The following is a 22,428-nucleotide window of genomic DNA, read 5'->3' as shown; positions in this document are numbered from 1 at the left end:
GCTTCATTGTGTCTCAGAAACATGAACTTGCACTAACACATAGAGCAGCATTGTTTGTAATAGCAAAAGACTGGAAACCACCTAGATACCCATTAATAATAAGAACTAACACTACATTTATATAATTACATACTAAGCAATCATAGGGGCTTCCCAGGTGACTTTGTGGTAAAGAATCTGCATACCAATGCAGGAGACTACAGGTTCTATCCCTGCATCAGGAAGATTCCTTAGAGAAGGAAATGGGAAATCCACTCAAGTATTTCTCGCCTGGGAAGTCCCATGAACAGAGGAGCCCGGTGGGCTACAGTCTACAGGGTCTCGAAGAGTTGGACACGACTTAACAACTGAGCACACACAAGAAATAACAATAAGGAAGGTTTTTATGTATAGCAATGGAATAGTCTCCAAGGTACACTCAGTTAAAAGTAAGGTGCAGGACAACTTGGATGCTGTTTGAATTAAAATGGGGAAAGATGTATATGTATTTGCATGAGTATAAATACAGAAAATGTCTTGGACTTGTAACAAGAAACTGCCTAGGTAGATGTGGTCTGGGAGACTGGAGAGAGAAGTGGAAAAGACTCTTCACTATACCCTATACATTTTTTGAATTTTGAATCATGTGAATGTCTTATCCCCCAAATAGATACAATTATTAATATGAGAAAGATTTTGCAATAGTTGAAGTCAAAGATAATCTAATCTGAGGCAACAGGAATGGAAAAGAGTCAGGTTTGTTCATTAGAGAAATAAATGGTTGAAACAAATTTTTTAATGAGAAATGCTTGAAATTGAGAGGAAACACAGCCTCCACTACACCCACTTCAGCATTCTCACAAAGCCTGTCCTAAGCCACAGCACAGTCATAGCTTGTCTTAGGCCACTTAAGACGAATGGATGGGAGTCCCCTTGCTCTAGCTTTTAAATCCTGGCTAGCTTCTCCCTTGCTTTTCATAAATATTTTGTGTAACCAAGGGAATTTAATAGATGAGATTATCTGGGAAAAGATTGGTTTACCCCATCCTTTCCTGTCCATATTTCTACGTCCTGAACTCTCCTATTCGGTATATGCAGACCTGTGTGATTTACAGCTTTAAATGCCTCAGGAAACGGCAGAAGTTTGTTGCATTCTTTCTCCAACCACAACCGACCACCCAGGGAGGGAGTGGGGAGAGGCCTGCGACCAAGGGGAGGGTCCAAGCCTGAGGATCATTTGAGTAGAGCGTCTCCAAGCCAGGCTTTTCTTCTGCTCCTCCCCTTCACTGTGTTTCGGTCTCGGGTCCATCCCTGGCTTCACTAGTGGCTGGATCTGCTGGGGGCTGCCCTGGGGCGGAAGCCGGAGTCGTCCCCCCGCGGCCCAAGGCACGGATTCCTTTGTCTCCCAGGCTTCCGCTCGACGGCGCGGGGGTTGCGGGTAAGTACTCTCTGGTCTGCCCGGCCCTGCCCGCCACGGGCCAGTAGTCTTCGCACAAAGCCAGGATTCAGCGATCGGGAGCGACACTCGGGCCTGGGCGCCCGCACTCTCGAGGCTCGCATAGAAGCCGCGTGGGAACCCGCGGGGGCGCGACGGCCGTCACCGCGCAGGCGTCAGTCTTCCCTTCGGGACACTGCAATTCCCATAAGGCCGTGCCGCGTCCCCCGCGCCTCGGAGGCCCGGGAGCGGCGCCCGCTGCGACGGGCTCGGGGACGCTCGCCGCACTGCATTATGGAATACATAGTCTAATAGAAAACGTCCTGGGGCACAAATTCCCGACCAAACCCACGTGTTTACCTTGTGCACTGGGGGGGTGGGGACGTCAATGAAGAGTAGCTACTAGATTTCGTCATAAAACGGCGACCAGACAGGCGGCGCCATCTTCGAACTTGGACTTCCGGAAGGACTTTGGTGAGGGTGAGTGTACCGCAGCGGGGTGTGAGGGGCCCCACGGTTACTACCCCCCCTTCTTTTTTTGGTAGCACTAAGACATTGGGAACCAATTCCGGCTCCGCTTTTCCGCCTCTGCTCAGCATCGCGACCTCCAGCCCCCGAGCTCCTACGGAAACCGCCGTGCTCCCACCTCCCTAACCCACGGTGGCAGCCCCTATCTCTGATCTCCTCGGGTTTCGCCTTCTTCCCCAGTGAGGTGTCCGTTACATCTTTTCCTGTGTCCGGGCCCCGGCGCTGCGAACATTGCAAACCTCGAACTCTGCGAACCTACTGTAGTTCTCAGCCTTAGGAAACTCACGGCTCACTTCCCGAACAGGCTAGTGGTGAAAGCTAACCCCACTCCCAGAACTGAGAAAGGGCAAGCGGTCACCCCTAGAGGGGTGGCGGGTCAAGTCTTCTCATTGTAGTGTGTTCAGCCTCTTCCTCGGCGAGGTCCTTCTAACCCTGGGGGTTGTGCCCCGCGCGCTGCAACCCCATTGGCGCAGCCAGGGGCCAGTTATGTTTCCCAATCTAGTCCTTTTATCACGCAGCAACTTGGCTTTCTGTTCGGGAAGGGAGAGGTGGCGACTTCAGCTTCACCCGCGAAACTCACTTTGTTAAAAGTGCAGGGTGCAAGCCCCATGGCCCCAGCGGCATATTGTTACACAAACGTCATTCCTGTGCCTTCGTTCCTTTTTGCTACCGTTTCTTATCAACTGTAGCACTTTCTTAATTGTTTTCTTTAAATTGATTTAATTTTAAGGTTTAAGTGCTTTAGTCTTGATCTAACTAGTCCATGGGTTTCATGGACTAGTTAAGGTTTTTTTAAATACAAGTTAAAATAAAAACATAATGAATCAAATTAAATTGTTCAATTTTGTATCAGAAGTCATCTTGCAGACCACCAGTTGTACCATAGGAACACTTTGGAAATAGTGTATTAGACCATGTAGTGTGTGTAAAATACTTCCATACCTGCAGAACAGGGTTACCTAATCATTTTCCGTGATTGGGGAGATCAGGCTGGCAGCCTTGGAGCAGCATGGGAACCAGACAATTTGGGGTGCAGATTTAAAATTTTGTAAATCCTGGTACAGATTTATTAAACCTCTTTTGCTTGTGTCCAAAATTTGTATTGTAAAGTCAAAAATGGAAATTAACCACCACGCCCTGCTCCTGCCTTCTCTGAGAAGTGAATCCTTATAGAGATTCTTGTACCTTGAGAAGTTAGTCCTTAAATCAACAAAGGTTAATGATTGCACTTACCATGTACCAGTTTCTGGATACAATAATGAATCAGACAGACAAGGTCCCTATCTTATGAAACTTATAAAGAAAATAGATACGGAATAAGTAAATATCCATATCTCTTATTAAAAAATCCAGATGGACTAAAGAGCTACATGTAAGATCTAAAACTTACAAATCATTAGAAAACAATAAAAGAAGATATTTTATATTCTGATATTATTATCAATGGGGTAGGAAATACCTTTTTAAAGACAGGAATTTCCTGGTGGTCTAGTGGTTAGGACTCTCCACGTCCACTGCAGGAGGCAGGGGTTCAATCCCTGGTCTGCAGCTGGGATCCTGTGTGAGGCAGGGTGGCCACAAAGACACAAAAGCCATAAAGGAGAAGACTGAGAAATTTAACTCATAAAATTTAACCTTAGTTTTGCAAGAAACATTATAAGCAAAGTTAAAAAAGGTAGATACAGAGAAAAATATTCACAACATAACTCCACAGATCAATAAGAAAATGATCAATTTGTCCTACAGAAATGGGCAATTCATAAAAGACATAGATGTCCAACATATAAAAAAGAAGTTGCTAACCTCAGTTATTATCAGGACAATGCAAATAAATGGGCTTCCCTGGTGGGTAAAGAATCTGCCTGCAATGAGGGAAACTTCAAATGGGTTGTCCCTGGGTCAGGAAAATCCCCTGAGGGAGGGCATGGCAACCCACTCCAGTATTCTTGCCTGGATCGCAAAGAGTCCGACATGACTGAGTGACTAAAAGCACACACAAGGAGGAATTTTTTCACCCATCAGACTGGCAAAAATCGAAGATTGACAAGGGTAGTTAAATGAGTATACCCATTTTTACAGTTAGTGGGAGTATAAATTGATTTTCATCTTGGCGACCTGTTTGGAAGTATCAAATTTTGAAATGTGTGTACCCTTTAACCCAGTAATTTCACTTCAGATGATTATTCTAGAAAAATAATTTCTCATTACTGAAGAGATCTATACTTGAATATTCATTGCAATAGTATTTGTAATAGTATTATAAGCCAATTGTTCATTAAATGGGAAATATCCAAATAAACTATAATCCTATGGAACACCACATAGTAACCCAGAAGAATGAGATAGATGTATGTGTACAGATATGGAGAAATCTTCAAGACATATAGAAGTTCTCTTAACTGATCTTTATTTAACTAACTCCCTCTATTAACTGACATTCTCCATTTCCTCTATAAAGCATGCAAACTGATGCCCATGGCACACTGAATTCTCGAAGCCTATAGGTTTTTTTTCCTGTAGGTCTGAGTACTCTCACTAGTTGATCTGAATGCTTGCCAAAAGTTATTGTATTGTTTCCCATCATTTTTAATGTCAATTGATTTGTCACTATATTTATATATTTGTGACATATGTTTAAACTTTAAGAAAATTTGAGTATGTACAAGTTACGTTTCTATTAAAACTGAATTGAAATATGGCAGATACACAGGTGTTTTATTGTTATTTACATTCTACACATATTTATATGTATTTTGTATCAACTAAAGGTTTTATACAAACCTAAAAAAGAAAAGAAAGCAAACTAAATTGAATACTTTGGAAGGACAAAAGTAGTGAGTTTGCAGATAAGCAAAAAAGCTGCCAACTAGGTGTAAAGACAAGAAACAAGTGAATTGTTAAATGTTAGAAGGCGTCTGCTCCAGTTTAGAAGGAAGCAAGGGAAAGGAAAAAGATAAGGCTTGCTAGTTTCCTTGGGTGGGCCCAGAGAGGGCATGGAGCTAGAACATAACTGGAAAGCTTGACTTCAGAAAGTGGACGTCAGACTCACAAGCAGGGAGTGTTAGTTATTTGACAAGAAATTGAAGTATGGCTTTTGGTTTTTTCTTTTTGAATATTTTTTTGACTATGTCAGGTCTTAGTTGCAGCACACAAAATCTTCCTTGTGGTGCACAGATTCTCTAGTTATGGCACAGGGCCTCAGTTGCTCTGTGACACATGGAGTCTTAGTTCCTTGACTAGGGATCGAACCTGCCCCTGCATTGCAAGGCGAATTCTTGACCGCTGGTTTTTAGTTTTTGTTTCAGAAATCTAAGACTTAGTCATTTGCTGAAGACTATGGGATTAGACACTAAAGGAGAGGGTATGGGAGCTGACAGAAAGAAAGTGTGACTTTAGTGCCCAACCAGCTTAGATGCGCTGGTTGCAGTAGGTGATTGGTTCATCCAGGACTTGAGTTTTGCCAGGCCTATGAAACAAAAAGATGAAAAGAAAGGAAGTTTGTAATATCAACAAGAATCGGATTAAAATAAAGGAGTCTAAACTAGATGGGATATGGCTGACGCAGGGAGAAACTGGAGTGATCGGTGGATAGTGGAGTAATTAACATGGTGAAGAGTAGATACAGTTATCATAGTTGAGCAACCTGGCTGTAATGATGGGAGGTCGTGATCAGATAGTGGGTGTCTTAGTGATTTTGGAAGTTAAAAGAAGGTTTTAATATGTTGGCAAGGTCCAGGGTGTGACAGTGGAGTGGATACTAGTGATTTAGCCAGATGTTACAGGCTTGGAAGGAACAAGGTTTTACAAGATGGGGAGGACTTTTCGGTCAAGAATTGGCACTGGAGAGGAACTGAGAAAACACTGATCCCACTTTCTACTCTGGGGTAAGTGGAATTCGAGAGAATGAGCAACCTCCACTTGTGAGCCTGGAAAGCTAGAAACTCTACTTCCTGGGATTTTTCCATTCAAGATTCTGAATATAATTTAGGTCTTGCAAATCAAATATGCTCTTGAAGAACTCAAATTTAGACTTGAGTTTAGAGAGGAGGCAGGCCAGAGGGCATGCATTCTGCTTTCGCAGATTGTGGCAGTGACACAGTTCTGGATCTGCAACCCAGAGAAGAGTCTGCCTCAGTCAGTCACTTTCTGATTATTGCAGAGGCAGCTTGTTTATGGAGCCATCACCTATGGCAGGGGCTTCTTGATTCAGCTGTGACTCCCTACCGTGGCAGAGAGAGGCCAGGTGGTTCTTGAACCAGCAGCTATGAACCACTTCTCAGTTTGATAAGCACTTGTTCCTAAACTTTTTTTTCCCCTAATCCTTCCTCTGTTCGGGGGATTACTTTTGTAATTTCTAGAAACTTGTAGAAGTTTCTATATTTAGAATGTCATCCTGTTATCTTTACATGAATGACAATTAAGAATTCTCTTGATCCTTCTGTTTCTTTATCCTCTGGCATCAAATGTTTCTGAGAACTCCCAGGCTGACCTGATTCCCTCCCGCCCCGACTTGTAGGAGAAGTTTAGTTTTCATTCAAATATTTCTTGATGAGTCTTTATTGATCTTTGTGTCCTTTTTATACGATAAGCCCTTTTAACTTTAGGCTGAGAACTTGCTTTACTTCAGGAAAGTACACATTCTGTTTTTCTTTTCAGGAAATTTTCTTTTGTTAGGTCCTTGAACATTTTTTTCTAGTCCCATTTTTCTTCTCTGTTCTTTAGAAATAGCAATTATTCATATATTGGCTCCCCACTTTCTCTTTTCACCCATACCATCTTTTCACTAGTCACCAGTATCTCTTTATAGCCTGCATGGTTTCTCTCAAACACCTTTCATACCCCTGATTGTCTTTTCAGTAGTTTCAACATTTTGCTTCTCCTCTGATTTTCATTTCTTTTATTCAGTTTCTTTCCTTATGACTACCAACTCTTTTTTTTTTTTTTTTTTTGCCTTGCCATTGTTTTATCTCTTCTTTGATCTCTTATTTCTTGGATTTCACAGTCTCTGGCTTTTTTGAAAATATAGAAGTTTTTATTGGAAAATTTCTTGTTTTCTGGAGACATTCCTTGAAACGGTCCTTTTCACCTTTCATTTGAGTCCTTTTTATTCTTTCTGTAGCAACTATGCATAGGTCCCATTGGATCCTTTTTGCTTATTCCTGATTTTGAATGGAGTAGTTCTCTCAAGGTTTGCTGTTTGTTTACCAGAGAACAATGTCGGCTTCCCTGGTGGCTCAGTGGTAAAGAACCTGCCTGCCAATGCTAGAGATGCAGGTTCAATCCCTGGGTCAGGAAGATCCACTGGAGAAGGAAATAGCAACTCACTCTGGTCTTCTTTCCTGGGAAATCCCAGGGACAGAGGAGCCTGGTGAGCTACTGTCCATGGGGTTGCAAAGAACAGGATACCACTTGGCAACTAAACAGCAACAAAGAGAATAATGTAGGTGGAGTCTCATTGACCTCTATTTACCTTGATATTGTTATATCCTATCTTTAGCACATGGTGTTATAATGTATCCTTAGCACCTGAGTTAGAGAGTTGGCTGTTACTATAGTTCATAAGGATATCTTCTTGAAGAGAGACAGTTGGAAATTTTAATTTGTATGATATTTCTTATGGTATTTGTATTAACACACTTTCCACTGAGGCTGATGAATTCTGCATCCTTAAGACATATACAGAGATTCCTCCTTTGATCTGAGTTATTTCTTCCCTTTTGTCAAAAACAGGTAGGTTATTCTGGTCACAAACTGGGCCCTTGTAGAGTTCTCTGTTGCTCAGGTTTTTGGTGTGGCAGTCACTGGTTTGTTTATCATTGTCAGTTTACTTTGGTCCGTGGTTGCATAGCTGACTTTTTGGGTTTGAAGAAAATGAAGACCCGTGACTATTTTTTAGTCTATTCTTCAATGTCTAAATAGTTTCTTAATGTAGTGGGATGTTCCTTAATTGTCTCATAGGCTACCACCTCCCCCATCCAGCTGAAAGATTGCTAGCAGGACACTAGAAATTACCTATCCTTAAATAAATCTGAACCTTGACTAATATTCACAAAGATGGATGTTAGCTCTAGTCATCCTGTCCTCCTTCAGTTTGATCTAAATTTTATAGTATCTGGCAGCTATACTTTATAGTTTATTTTAGAAACTTGTGGCCCTTCCCTGCTTCAAAACAGGTGACTTTTTTTTTTCTTTCTCATTTTTTTTTAGACAGGAGTGATTCATTTCAGTAGGTTTCAGAGAAAGGGGTTAAATAATTGTTCATTCACTTTAAATCATCTAAATAAAGCACTTAGAACAGTACTTGGCGCATAGTAAGCATTTACTAAATGGTAGCTTGTTATTGTTTGTTCATTGTCAGTTCCATGAGGTCGGGCACCTTGTCTGCCTTGCTTATTGTCATGTTACCAGTTCCTGGAATAGTGCCTGTTATATAGAAGATGCTTAGGAATTACTGCTGAATGAATGAATGACCAGAGTTTGGGTTTCTGGTTGGTGGGGAAGGTGGGGGGGAGGTTGGAGGAACAATGATGAGAAGAGAAAGACAGGAAAGTGGAAAAATCTGAGCTCTTACCGGAAGCTTTTTCCTTCTAGTCATTTGTATGTCTCTTGCATGCAGGGGCAGCCATTTTTTTGGGTGCTGATGGATACCTACGGGGTCGGCTATATGGCTCTGGAGGAGGCCGGCCCCGTGGGGAGCATGACTGTGGTAGACTCTCCTGGACAAGAGGTGCTGAACCAGCTTGATGTCAAGGCCTCCTCAGAAACAACCAGTGTGGAGGCTTCCATAGAGATGCCATTATCTACCCCTTTCCCTGGATATGATGATTCTCTTGATGAGAGCAGGCTCCTTCCAGAGCAGGAAAGCCTCTCCAGACTGCAACAGGAAGGTATGTCCCTTGACCTTTCAGCCTTTTAGCCCCCCATGCTCAGCTTAAGATGAATGAGAGCAGGTCAAGCTCATAGGACTTTACAACCTGGATATGGTGTAATCTGTTCCAAAGAGGTTTGAGCTCTGGTCCCATCTCACAGACCCATATTCTTCTCTACAGATCTTTCTTCAGAGATGTCAAAGGTCCCAAAGCCTAGGGCCTCAAAGCCTGGCCCGAAGAGAGGTGGTAGGACACGGAAAGGCCCCAAAAGGCCCCAGCAGCCTAATTCTCCATCAGCCCCTCGGGTTCCTGGTCTCTTAGATCAATCCAACCCTCTGTCCACCCCCATGCCTAAGAAACGAGGTCGAAAGTCCAAGGCAGATCTGCTACTGCTGAAGTTGTCCAAAGGCCTAGATCAGCCAGAATCTCCACATCCAAAGATGCCCCCTGAGGACTTTGAGACCCCTCCTGGGGAACGACCCCGCCGAAGGGCTGCCCAAGTGTAAGGATTGTGGGGCACAGCTTGGTGGAGGGGGGCTGGGGTGAAGGGGTGGGGGTGGGGCAGATGCTGGAGAGATAAGTGGACTGTGGTGAGGTGTCAGGTAAGCAGGGGTGGTGCTGGGTTCTGGGCACTTGAGCAATCTTCTAGGTCTTAAAACAGCAGTTTCTGTCTGTGGTTAAATTCTGTCTGTGGGCCGTTTCTTTCTGTACCTCATCCTATCACATTTTCCACTATTTCCTCCAAGTCTTCACTGCAGTTTCACTGCGCTGTATACGTCAGCATATATATATGTCCTTCCATCCTTTCCATTTTCCCTCAGTGATCTCTGACTGTGGTAGAATGTGAGGTACTTCAGACTTGGAGTCAGAAGACCTGGGTTCAGATTCCACAATGTGATCTGAATCATCTTGGCCAAGTTAACTAACTTTCCTGGATTTCTGTTTCTACATCTGTCAAAGGGGAAGGGAAATTAATAGCCATTTCACATGGTCACTGGGAGGATCTAGTGGGATGAGAATCAGCCAAGTGTCAGGCAGAGGGGACTCTGGGTGAAGTGGCTGTGCTATGGCTCTGACTCTGCCCTGTCCTGCAGGGCACTTCTGTATCTTCAGGAACTGGCGGAAGAGCTCTCAACAGCCCTGCCTACTCCAGTGTCCTGTCCTGAGGGCCCCCAGGTGAGCAGCCCTACCCAACCGAAGATAATCCAGCCGCAGGCAGCCTGTCTCCGTGGAGAAGGGGATAACACCGCACGGGATGAAGACTTTGTTCTCCAGGTTGAGGCTGAAGAAGCAGAAGAGAGCGAGGCCCCAAGTGAGAACTCTTCTGACCCTGAGCCTGCAGCACCCCGAAGCACTGCCCGAGGATCTACTCAGGTAACCTGATTGGACAAGAAAGTGGAGGGAGAGATAGGATTATTGGGAGGATCAGCAGGGTGCCCAGAAGGAAGGCTTTAGCCTAGTAACTAGGATGGCCAAAACAGGGGAAAGTTAAGAAAGAGCAACTTCAAACACAGTTGAGATTTTGGGAGCTGAGGGTGTAGCCAAACAAGATTATTTGTTCATACACTGAGCATCTCCTCTGTGCTAGGAAATACAATCATGAATAAGACAGGGTCCTCCATTACAAAGCTTACAGTGTAATAAATGCTGCACCAGGAGTGAACAGAATGCTTTAGGCATATAGAGAAAGGATGGTTAACTGCTTAGACTTCATATAGAAACGCTAGTTGAGTTAGGTCTTGAAAGGAACAGAAGTTTTCCAGAGAGGATGATTTCCCAGAAATTGGTTGTGGCTGCAGCATAGGGCTTGGGTTAAAGTGGGGAAGATTAGACTAGAGAGGATGAAAGAAATGAAACTGGTAGGAGCCAACAAAGAGTATGTGCGTGTATAATTATGGTAAAATAGATATAACAAAATTTACTGTTTTAAAATGTACAATTCAGGGGCATTCAGTACATTCACAATGTAGTATAACCATCACCACTAGCCATTTCTAAAACTTTTGTCATCCCAAACAGAAACTCTGTACGACAATGGTTTGTAGATAGGAAAAGAACATGATCGGTTAGGAAAATAGGTTAATTTGCAGTTGACAATGAGAAGATACCTTCAGTTCTCTAGGTGAAAGGTGGTAAGGGCCTAAACTAAGCAGTGGAGGAAGAAAAGATGAGGAGACAGATACAAGAGATATGTAAGAGAATTAATAGCAGTTGGGAGTTGAAGGAGAGGAAAGGGTAGGAGTTTCCAACTTTGATGATGCTCTCATATACTGAACTTGGGAACACAGAAAGGTTGGGGGATGCAGGAAGGGTGAAGGTAGGCAGGCAAAGTGATGAGTTTACTGTCTGACATGTCGAGTTGGAGGGGCCAATGGGTCAAGGGCCATCCTTCTGGAGACATCTGGTTGCCAGTCAGATATACGGGACCAGTGCTTTACTCCTCCCAGGTGCATTTAAGGGAGCACCAAAACCCTCTAATAAAGATAAATGTCTCACTGCAACATTTTTAAAATAAAAATTAATGCGACAAATCTATGCTGAAGAAAATATTAAAAAAGAAGAAAATATAAACATTTTCAATATGCTGAAAGAAAATATAAAAATTTTCAATAAAGGCAGGAAGTATACTAGTGATATTCACTTTTGCCTCAAGTTCTAATATGGCTCAGCACCACACTGTATGAGTCTAAATTTTGTAGAAAAGTTGAGACTGAGTAAAGGTTACATTTGCTAAGATGCAGTCAGGCATAAAAATGGGGGTCAAAGCCATGAGTCAAAGGATGAGATTACCAGGAGTACATGTATTGAGGGTTGAGAAGACACAGGAACTCTAGGAAATACCGTCAGTGACTAACCCTCAAAGGAGGGAGAGACTACGAAGGTATAGCGGTGGAAGGAATAAGGAGAGACTACCCCCAGGGCAGGAGCTTCAGGAAGCAAATAGGAATGCTCTGAATTAAGTGCTGTAGAGACACACCAAGGAAGATGAACAGGAAATAGAGAGCAGGTTTTGCTGGAGAAGTAAGAGCAAAAGATGGAGAGGTCATTGTAATGGTTAAGATACAAATCGTTTAAGATGCTGATAGGAGAAAAATCAGAGAGCAAGTAGTACCAGGAGAAGAAAAAGCTGAGACAGCTCTCTCCTGAGGATTTTCTCTAACCTGTAAAATTCTCTAACTTACACTTTCTTCAATTTGATCCTCAGAAGCAGAAGCCACACGTCCGGGGAATGGCTCACAATGGCTTACCAAATCACATCATGGCCCCTGTTTGGAAGTGCCTTCATCTCACCAAGGATATGTGAGACTTGGGGAACGGGAGCTGGGGATGAAAGGTAGGGGTGGAGAGCAAAGGAAGACCGAGGACCCAGCCTAGCAGTGGGGCTGTGAGAAAGGGGGGCAGGCACCCGCAGGGTAGAACACGGGAATGACATTTGTAACTCAAAGGTACTGCTGCAAAGGCAGAAGCTCTCAAGATGTGCTGTCCAATATGGTAGCCACAAGCTGTACGAAGCCATTTAAATTTCATTTAAAATTAATGAAATATAATTAAAAGTCCAGTTTCTCAGTTGCTCTAGCCACATTTAAGTGCCCAATAGCTACTTGCAGCTCGTGTGTTAGATTAGCACAGATAACAGATTGCTCCCATCCTCACAGAAAGTTATGGGGCAGTGCTGCTCTGGAATCTCTCTTCCTTCACTAATGCTACTTGTGCTCCTCCAGCCGAGATCAGAAGCATTCATACTGGGAGTTTGCGGAATGGATTCCTTTAGCCTGGAAGTGGCGCTTGTTACCTGAACTGTAAGTTGAAGGGGCATCTTTGAAATCTAGGAGTGGGTGACACCCCTGGAGACAGAAGGGTAACTGAGGACTCTAGATTGATCATCAGAATCCCAGTACAGGTGAAACTTTTCCTCATTTAGACTGTTTGTTCCCTTTGCCATCCCCTAGTGAGGCAGCTCCCTACCTGCCCCAGGAAGAGAAGTCCCCGCTGTTTTCTGTACAACGTGAAGGACTTCCTGAAGATGGCACCCTCTACAGAATAAACAGGTGACGATTGCATCTCTTTTTTCTGATTCTGGGAGACAGAAGTAGGAAAAAGGGATGTCAGAAGGGATGGGAGATTGGCTCTGTTCTTCCCTGAATACTGGTCTAGTTGGTCCCAAGGCTAGGAGAGCTGCCTTTATTTGCTCAGCCCCCTCTAATCTGTAGCGCTTATCCCTGCTGGCCTAGGGAGGTTGAGGGTGGAACAAGTTTTCAAGGTCACATCTACTCAGCTAGACCTGGACAGACTGGCCCTAGAGTGAACACTGTAGTGAATCAGAATGCATGGGCTGTCACCTTTGAAGGTGAGCCTGGAGCTAGACAGACTTGGGGAAGGAAAGGAGGAAGATAACATGGTGGCTAGGCCTGGTCTCACTTGTAGACTGTGAGTGATGTTCTGGTGCTTGCTTAAGTCAGGAGCTCCAGGTGGTGCTCCCATTCTGTCTGCGTTGCTTTTTTTTTTTTTTTTTAATCTTTTTTAAGAACAGTATTAGGTTCACAACAAAACTGAGAGGGGGATACAGAGAGTTCCCATATTCTCCCTCTCTCCCCACCCTGACAAGCACAGCCTTCCCCATTATCAACAATCGCTCACCAGAGGGGCGCATTTGTTATGATTGATAAACTTACACCAACACATCACAATCACTCAAAGTCCATAGTTTACTTTTGGGTTCACTCTTACTGTTGTACATTTTATGGGTTTGGTTAAAGGTTTAGTGACAGATATCTATCATTATGGTATCATACAGAGTATTTTCATTGCCCTAAAAATACTCTGTTCTGCCTGTTCATCCCCTACCTCTCCCACCCTCAGCCTCTGGTTATCACTGACCTTTTTACTGTTTCCATAGTTTTCCCTTCTCCAGAATGTCTTATAGTTGGAATCATACAGTATGTAGCCTTTTCAGGTGGGCTTCTTTCACTTAGTAATGTGCATTCAAGTTTCCTTCATGCCTTTTCATGGCTTGATAGGTCATTTCTTTTTCATGCCAAATACTGTTCCATTGTCTGGATGTATCACAGTTTATTTATCCATTCATCTACTGAAGTCCTTACTGCCTTTTACTAGCTCCGTTTTTTCATCTTTGCCTTTTCTCTAGATTTAGCTCTATCACAGCACACCCAGAGCGCTTGGATGTGTCTTTCTTCACGGGGGGCCCACTCTGGGCTCTGGACTGGTGCCCGGTGCCAGAGGGGTCAGCAGCCTCGCAGTATGTGGCTCTTTTCTCCAGCCCTGACATGAATGAGACACACTCACTGAGCCAGCTGTATTCGGGCCCTGGGCTGCTCCAGCTCTGGGACCTTGGGACCTTGCAGCAAGAAAGCTGGTGAGGTGGGGCTGGGACACTGCCAGGGGAGAGTGGTGGAGGAGGAAAGAAGGGTGGGCTGGGCTGGGAGCAGGGGAAGGCTCAGACTGGGTTGAGACAAGGGGAACACAGGCTCTAGAAGCTCTAGACCCTTCCTTCCTACCCATTCTCTGCACATGCTCTCTCTCTCAGTCTTGGCAACAGAGCCCACTTTGTCTACGGGATAGCTTGTGACCATGGCTGCATCTGGGACCTCAAGTTCTGCCCCAGTGGAGCATGGGAACTTCCAGGCACCCCTCGGAAGGTACTTCCCAGTTGACTGTGGGGTGGCCTTTGGTCTCAGCCAGAACGAAGGGGACTTGGGTCTTCCCAGAGTTGGAGAAAGGGAAGTTGGAGAGTGGGGGGTGGAGTTTTTCCAGCAACTCCATATCAGACTTTCAGGGACCAGAAGCTCACGCATTTTCTGAGACATGCCTGCCAGCAGCAAGTCTCAGTGCAGATCTGGTGTCACCCTCTAGGCTCCTCTCCTGCCCCGACTGGGTCTCCTGGCTCTTGCCTGCTCAGATGGGAAGGTGCTGCTGTTCAGCCTTCCCCATCCCGAGGCCCTGCTGGCTCAGCAGCCCCTAGGTGAGTACTGCCCCCAAGGAGAATGGGGCTGCTGGAGTTGTGGCCAGAGCTTAGAAGGGCCTATCCATCCCTGCACCCCAAAACTCCTCTAGGCCCAGTGTCTCCAGTGCAGAGCCTTACCCAGTCACTCCTCCCATTCTGACTTCACTCTTCCCCATTCTTTTACTTCTCTCTTTGGCAGCCTGCAAGCTGTCCTCTCTCTTGCAGTCTTGTAACTGCCTTCTTGGAGCACATTGTCTTTGATCTCCCCACTTCCATGCTCTCCTTGCTCTCAGGTCTTCCCCCTCTCACTGCCCCAGTTAGCTGGCTGTGTGAGGGGCTGCCGCAGGCTGAGGCTGGTGCCTGGCGCTTGTCTCCTGCCACACTCCTCTTCCTCCCCCAGCCCTGTCCTTACCTCTCCCCCGCTCACCACCAAACATACATGAGAACACGCTCTCTCATGTGAAGGGAAGGAGAATATGGAGCTGAAGGTGAGCATGAAGAGGAAGGGGCAGAGAAGGGCAGCTCCCATTTGATTAAATTTATTTGTTTTTCAACAGTACTACATGTTTAAAGAAGAGGGCCCCTAGGTTTAAACTCTGAGAAATCCCCTATTTAGTGGTTTCTGGTGTTAGGCATGGATTGAGAAGGGAGTGGGAATTAAGGAAGTTAGGACAGAGGTGTACAGACAGTTCTTTCAGGATGTTAGTCTGTGAAGGAGATCATAATAAATGAGGGCGGTGGCTGGAAGTGAATGAGGGGTAAAGGGGGAGGGTTCCTTTGCAGCCCAGTGGTTAAGAAGCCACCCTTCCAATGCAAGCAGGGGCACAGGTTCAGTCCCTGGTCAGAGAACTAAGGTCTCACATGCCATGAGGTGTGGCCAAAATAAGGGGTAAAGGAAGGCTTTGGTTTGTTCATTTGATTAACCAGAGACAAGAGTGCATGTTTTACTTCTGTGCTTGCGAGTGACCCAATAGCAGGAGAGAAAGTGGAGAGTCCAGAAGGGGAGATCAGATGAGCCACGTTCTAGGTAAGGAAAGAGAGGATGAGAGGAGAGTAGAGTGGAGAGATTAGCCATTCTCATAGGAGGAAGGGCACAGTCAAGTAGAACAGGAAGAAAGAAGGATCTGGGGGCAAGCAGAGGCAAGTTCACACATTGATGGTGGCAAGAGAAAAGTGAGAGGGAGGGGCATTGTTGAGAGGGCAGGGGTGCTGGTCTGCGAGCTCAGCCTGGTTGGGACCCCAGCCGTCTGGATCTAGAACTTCAGTTTCTGCCCTTCTTCCTCACAGATGCAGTGAAGCCTGCCATCTATAAGGTGAGTGAGGAGCCTGCTCCCTTAGCCGAGGCTCCATCTTCTAGAGCCTCCCTTACCAATTCCACAGTGAGTCTCCTTCCACCTCTGGAAAATCTCCCACCCCGTGCTGACTAAACACTGATTTGAGCCTTCATTCCAGACAGTAGTTATGCCTAATCCTGGTCTTGTCTCTCTGTCCCTGCAGGTTCAATGTGTGGCAACCCTCCAGGTAGGGTCTATGCAAGCTTCAGACCCCTCTGAGTGTGGTCAGTGCCTTAGCCTGGCTTGGATGCCCACCCGGCCCCACCACCACCTGGCTGCTGGATATTACAATGGTAAAAAACAAAACATAGGGAACTATTGCTCTTTAAATTTTCGTATATGCTTGTTTTTTGGTTGTTGTTTCCCTTTTGGTTCAGTGTTCAACATTATGTAGTTATAAATATTCATGCTTGTAGAAAAAATACAGAGAAGGGAAAAATATCACTAGACTTTTTCCACTCAGAAAAAAAAAATTAAGAATAGATAAACATCATTTCTTGCTGTTCTCTATGCGTGTATAAAAGATGGAAAGAGAAAGAATTCTATAAAAATGGGATCATAAAGATACTTTTAAGATTAAAAAGGGAAAAAATAAAAATTTTAAGTAACATTAAGTAATTGGTATCATTAGGTTGTTACTGTTTTTACTTGTGTGAATTAGATCTTGGTTGCATCATGTGGGATCCTTCCTTGTGGTGCACGGACTCTCTAGTTGTGCCACGAGGGCTCAGCTAAGTTGCTCTGTGGCATGTAGTATCTTAATTCCCCAAGCAGGGGTCGAACCTGAATCCCCAGCGTTGCAAAGTGAATCCTTAACCACTGGACCAGCAGGGAAGTCCCAGTTGTTACTGGTTTTAAATAACAGTTTCACTTTTGGCACACCAGTAGACTTTCTGCTGGGGATGAGGAATTTAGCACTCTTACCCTGCTTTCTTTCATCCCTCTCACTATCTCCTGTGTCCCTTTTGGTGGTCTTACTCTTACATTGTCAAGGTATGTGATACTTGACGCTGCTTTGCCATCTTAATTCCCAGAATTACTAAATCTTAACTCTATATTGAAAAGAGTGCCTGTCTCCACCAGACCTTTCATCTCAGGCTCCCCCTCGGTGGCTCTGTTATTTAAATTGCTTAGCTGTAATTCACTGTCAAGTTTTTTCAAGAAAGGCTCATAAGTGTTACATTTACTGAGTTTCTATATAAAAAGGGGATGTCTTTTACATTGATCAAAGTTATACTTTTGTTTACCTCATCCTCTGCCAGGCTGGTCAGCTTGCTTTGTGGATCAGCCCAGTTAGTTTATTTGTCCATTTGTTTTCTATTCCTCTACATGTTGCTTTTGGCTCTTTGCCTGTTCTCTTTGCCATAGAGTAGAGTTGGCAAACATTTCTGTTCAGGTTCAGACAGTGAACATTTTATGTTCTGTGGGCTGTTTGGCCATTGTTGGAACCATCCACCTCCGCCATTGTAAAGTGAAAGCAGCCACAGACCTCAGGGAAACAAATGGGTGTGGTCGTGTTCCAGTCAGACTTACCAAAACAGGCAGCAAGCTGTGTTTGGCCCCCGGGCTATAGTTTGCCAACCCTTGTCCTAAAGGGTTTATCCTTTAAAAATAAGAAAAATACCCTTGACTGTTATTTACTGGTTGCATTCAATCTATCTTTCAATAGTAGATCTCAAACTAAGCTATTACTTTTATGTTGATGAGCACTGGAACTAAAAATATCAGGTTGAGTCTTTAAACCATGGAGGGAATGTTGGCTAGCTAATCATGATCCCTCCAGTCTCTCATAAGGGATCGATCTGAGAGTAGAAGACATAGGTCCTAGGAGCCAGAGAAAGAAATTAGAGCAAGGAAAAGAGATTATTGTGTGCTGTGCTCAGTCGTGTCCAACTCTTTGCCACCCCATGGACTATAGCCTGCCAGGCTCCTCTGTCCATGGGATTTTCCCGGCAAGAAGACGAGTGGGTTGCCATTTCCTCCTCCAGAGGATCAAACCCATGTCACCTGCATCTTCTTTATTGGCAGGTGGATTCTTTACCACTGAGCCGCCAGGGAAGCAATAACCTAACCGTAACACCTATGCATTCTTTCCTGACCCTCAGGCATGGTGGTTTTATGGAACCTCCCCACGAACTCGCCCCTGCAGCGGATACGGCTCTCTGATGGCTCCTTGAAGCTCTACCCCTTCCAGTGTTTCCTAGCCCATGACCAGGCTGTGCGTACTCTTCAGTGGTGCAAAGCTAACAGGTATGGAACAGGAGGGTTGTGGCAGTGGGAGGTGAGGACAGGCTGACTCTTCCAGAGTTGTTTAGATTTGATCGTTTCCTTCTCTCATCTTTCCACAGTCATTTCCTAGCCTCTGCAGGGAGTGACCGGAAAATCAAATTTTGGGACCTTCGACGACCTTATGAACCAATAAACTCTATCAAGCGCTTCTTGAGTACAGAGCTGGCCTGGCTGCTCCCCTACAATGGTGTCACCGTGGCTCAGGACAACTGCTATGCCTCGTACGGCAGGATGGAGAGAGGATGAGCTCTGGGAACAGGCCCTCAGGGTTGGGGTGCATTGTGCCAGTTTGTTGTGGGGAGAGGAGGGTTGTTTCACTGAGGGAGTCTGGATTTTGGGGGAAGAAATGAGTCTAATCTTAGAAAAAGGAAGATTTTCTTTTCTTTATCTCTTACAGTTATGGACTCTGTGGAATTCACTACATTGATGCTGGTTACCTTGGTTTCAAGGCCTATTTCACTGCTCCTCGAAAAGGCACTGTCTGGGTGAGCCCCTCTCTTCCAAACCTTCAGTACATAGGCAAACGGTTCCTAGTGGTGGTCAGAAAGAGGCCATAGGTTTGGAAAGAAAGAGAAGATAGGTGTGTGGTAATTATCATCAAGGATATGGATTATGTTAAACTTATTTATGCTTGTTTATGTGAATATGTCTTTCCCCCTCAGACTGTGCAGTTGTTACCAATTCACAGAACTGAATTAATGAGTGAGTGAGTGAATGACAAATATCTGTCTCTTCCTATTAGAGTCTTTCAGGATCTGACTGGCTCGGGACAATAGCCGCAGGAGATATATCTGGAGAGCTCATTGCAGCTATATTGCCTGATATGGCACTGAACCCAACAAATGTCAAGCGACCTTTAGATCGAAGATTCGTACGTATATGAATATTTAATAGCACCATCTGTTGGGTCCTAATCCACCTGACCTCCCAAATTAGTGCTGCCAAGTAGCAGAAGAGTCTCCCAGCCCCAGTATTCTCCCTAGAAGTCTTAGCATAGAGTTGTACATAATCTCCCCTACCCTCGTGTATCTGAACATAGGTTTAAACATACCCTTTTCTTCTACCCTAAAGTCTTTCCTGCTCCAAACCAAATTTCTCTCTTTTACTTTTACCTGGTTTTCAGTATTACAGGACCTAATCTCACATTCTTCTTTCTAGCCTATATATAAAGCAGATCTGATACCATATCAGGACAGTCCTGAAGGTCAAGACCACACTTCTGCTTCATCTGGGGCCCCCAACCCTCCCAAGGCTCGAACTTACGCTGAAACGGTCAATCATCACTACTTGCTGTTTCAAGACACAGATTTGGTAAATTGAGGCCAGGAGAATGGGTGCAGCATTAGAAAACGTAGAAGACGTGAGTCCTTGTATAGCAGGGGATCTAGAGGAGTTGCAGCAGAAAGATGCAAAACTAAGAATCTGCTCGCTTTCTCTCTCCTCTCATACCCTCCTCCCCAGCGTTCGTTCCACGGTCTGCCCCACAGAGAACCAATGCTGCGCATGCAGGAGGGAGAGGGGCAGACGCGGCTCTGCTTGGACCGGCTGCAGCTGGAAGCTATTCATAAGGTAGGAACCTTACCTCTCAACTCCTCCCTACTCTGAGCCTGTGAGCCATGAAATCGGAGAGGAAAAGGTAACAGAGATGGCAAAGGAGGGGAAACAGCTCCACACCCTCATCCTCCAGAGCACGACAAACACATCTTTCGTGGTCTTCTTGTCCTGCTTCTCACCCCATCATGGTCCTGTTCTTTCAGATTGCGGCCCTTCTTTTTGCTCTTAGAGCTAGGACTCACCCTGAAGTACCAACTCTGAGCATCGCTTTTGTTTTCTGTTCTTTTCACAGGTACGTTTCAGTCCAAACCTGGACTCCTATGGATGGCTGGTCTCTGGAGGGCAGTCGGGGCTGGTTCGGATCCATTTTGTCCGTGGACTCACCTGTCCACTGGGCCACCGTATGCAGCTTGAAAGCCGAGCCCATTTCAGTGCTATGTTCCAGCTGGCCTCCCCCTCTCCAGGGCCTGGCTTTCCTCCAACCAGCCATTGCCTCCTGCCCGGTCCCTAGTCATGGTCCCCACAGGACCCTCGGAATGAAGTCTGCCGAGAACAGTTGGCTCCGAGCACACAGCCATAGGAACTGGGGCCTTCCTGGACAGTGATGCTGCCAGGCCTGGATCTTTAGACCTGCCTCCCCAGGACCCCTTAGATCCCTCTCCTTCCACAGACTTCTCCTGTCATCATGGCCCCCCGCGGGCAGGGGGGTTCTCCCTCCACAAACTCTCAAGTCTCAGCATAAAACTATGACTCACAAGAAACACTCAGCCTGACCTAGGCTTGGGAGTCAAATTGCTCATATTGAGCATATTGTGAAGTGGGTAAAGCTAAGTAAAGGTACTGGGTGTTTTTGAGACCACATGTGAGTGGGTGTTTGGAGAACTGGAAAGGGTATCTGCATGAAGGCTCCTGTCTGACTATACTCTGGATCCAATATTACTGCCTTCCTAACTTCCTCTTTAGAGTACCCAACACACAGGCTCACGAGCAGGTGATGGTAACTCATTGGACTGAAGCTGCTTATAGGACTTCCTTAACTAAGGAACACACCAGACGCCCTGCCAACAGAAGAGTGGCTCAGATCTTACTTGCTCCTGCTTATGAAATATTCCCAATCACTGGTCATCTGACCCTTCTTGAGCACTCCTAGACAGTCATGTTTTTAAAATCTTCCTTTATATCAAGTCAAAGAGTATACCTCTATACATTTTACCATGGGTGTTAGGAAATCTAGTCACTCTTCCCTGTGATTGCTCTTTTAAGTATTTAAAAATAGCTATCATGTGTTTCCCAAGTCTTTTCTTCTCTAGATTAAATATCATCAATTACTTTAACCATTCTTTCACACGTCATGGTTTTTGATCCTTCTGTCACATTGTTGACTTATTAAACATATTTAGCTACTTTATTTCAGTTCTCTGTATAGGAGGTATTTAAAATCCAAGCACAGTAGTATATCTCATCTTGTTAAGAGTCCTCTTGTGGGATGTTGCAGGCTCATAGTGACGGCAGTATTGCCTGTTAAGCAAGGATGGACCACCCCCCCCCCCCCCCCCACCCCCCGCCACCAAGGAGAACTAGGCAAACAATAGTCTTCGAATGTATGAGTATAACCTGAGGTTTGGTTGTGGGGAGCAGGGGAAGAGTCAGCTGACTTTAGGAAGTAAGAGAAAAGCACACAGCCAGCTCCTATTGAAGGGAGTGGAGATTAGTTCAGTGCCTTCTTGGAACAAAACCCGCTGGCACTCTAGACTGATTGGACAAATATCTGGGAAGAACTTTCTGCCTCTTCAGTGGAGAATTTATCACATGTCAGAAAATGTCCTTTAAGGGGAAAGGAATCAAGTAGTTCAATTCCTTTCCTGTGCAGGAGAGGAAACAGACCTGGAGGCAACCCAGACCATTAGCAGCAGAGGGACCACAACTCACGTCAGTGCCAAGTATTGCACCATCCTATTGTGCTAGCTCAGATTATGCCAGTTTGTTTTTGTGACAGTTGGTAGGGAAGTGCTTTCCATTGCAGCGTTGCTTTGCTCATTCTACACAGCAGCTCCTTGGCACTGCACCATGAAATCCCACTTTTAGTGGTAGAAAGATGGGGTCTGGGGACCCATGCCACTGAGGCTGTAGGCTGGTATTGGCAGCCCTGCCCTGCTGCTGGTTCTGCCCTCATCTCAGCCTCCAAAAGAAAATCAGGAAAATGCTCTCAGCCCTTGCTTCCTTTCTCTACCGTAAACCGTTTACTCCCCAGGCCATCCCCCTTCCAACCATTCCTTATCCATGGGTTCCTGCACTTTTCTTCCTTTGTGCCTTTGCTCTAACTAGTTCCTCTGGAATGTCCTTTTCCACCATCTCCACCTAAGTACTATTCATTGTTGGAGGTTCCAGCTCATTCTAACCTTCACCAAAGGGCTTCCCAGATTTCTCCAGTGAAAATTATTCTCTCCCATGTGTTCCCAAGAGGAAGGAAATGAGGCT

General features: G+C 45.2%; 1 protein-coding gene across 2 annotated transcripts; it reads left to right on the top strand.

Annotated features, from left to right (window-relative positions):
* Positions 1-1,264: 1,264 nt before the first annotated feature.
* On the top strand, positions 1,265-21,284 carry GTF3C2 (general transcription factor IIIC subunit 2). Of its 2 annotated transcripts, none has more exons than XM_012166708.5 (19): positions 1,265-1,417; positions 8,559-8,829; positions 8,992-9,313; positions 9,906-10,185; positions 12,017-12,111; positions 12,534-12,611; positions 12,762-12,860; positions 13,958-14,185; positions 14,357-14,468; positions 14,683-14,791; positions 16,061-16,086; positions 16,271-16,400; positions 18,213-18,357; positions 18,456-18,617; positions 18,794-18,881; positions 19,139-19,267; positions 19,555-19,707; positions 19,858-19,965; positions 20,243-21,284. In XM_012166708.5, exons 2-19 carry the CDS (start codon positions 8,583-8,585, stop codon positions 20,459-20,461), a joined length of 2,730 nt encoding a protein of 909 aa, XP_012022098.2. In that variant the 5' UTR covers positions 1,265-1,417; positions 8,559-8,582; the 3' UTR covers positions 20,462-21,284. The 2 variants fall into 2 exon arrangements, with proteins under 2 accessions (XP_012022098.2, XP_012022088.2); XM_012166698.4 differs by lacking the exon at positions 1,265-1,417 and adding an exon at positions 1,869-1,894.
* Positions 21,285-22,428: the final 1,144 nt, after the last annotated feature.

This window comes from Ovis aries, chromosome 3 (genome assembly GCF_016772045.2).
Source record: "Ovis aries strain OAR_USU_Benz2616 breed Rambouillet chromosome 3, ARS-UI_Ramb_v3.0, whole genome shotgun sequence".
NCBI classification, from domain to species: Eukaryota; Metazoa; Chordata; class Mammalia; order Artiodactyla; family Bovidae; genus Ovis; species Ovis aries.
Note: the sequence above shows the minus strand (reverse complement) of the source record. Positions and strands in the feature narration are given on the sequence as shown.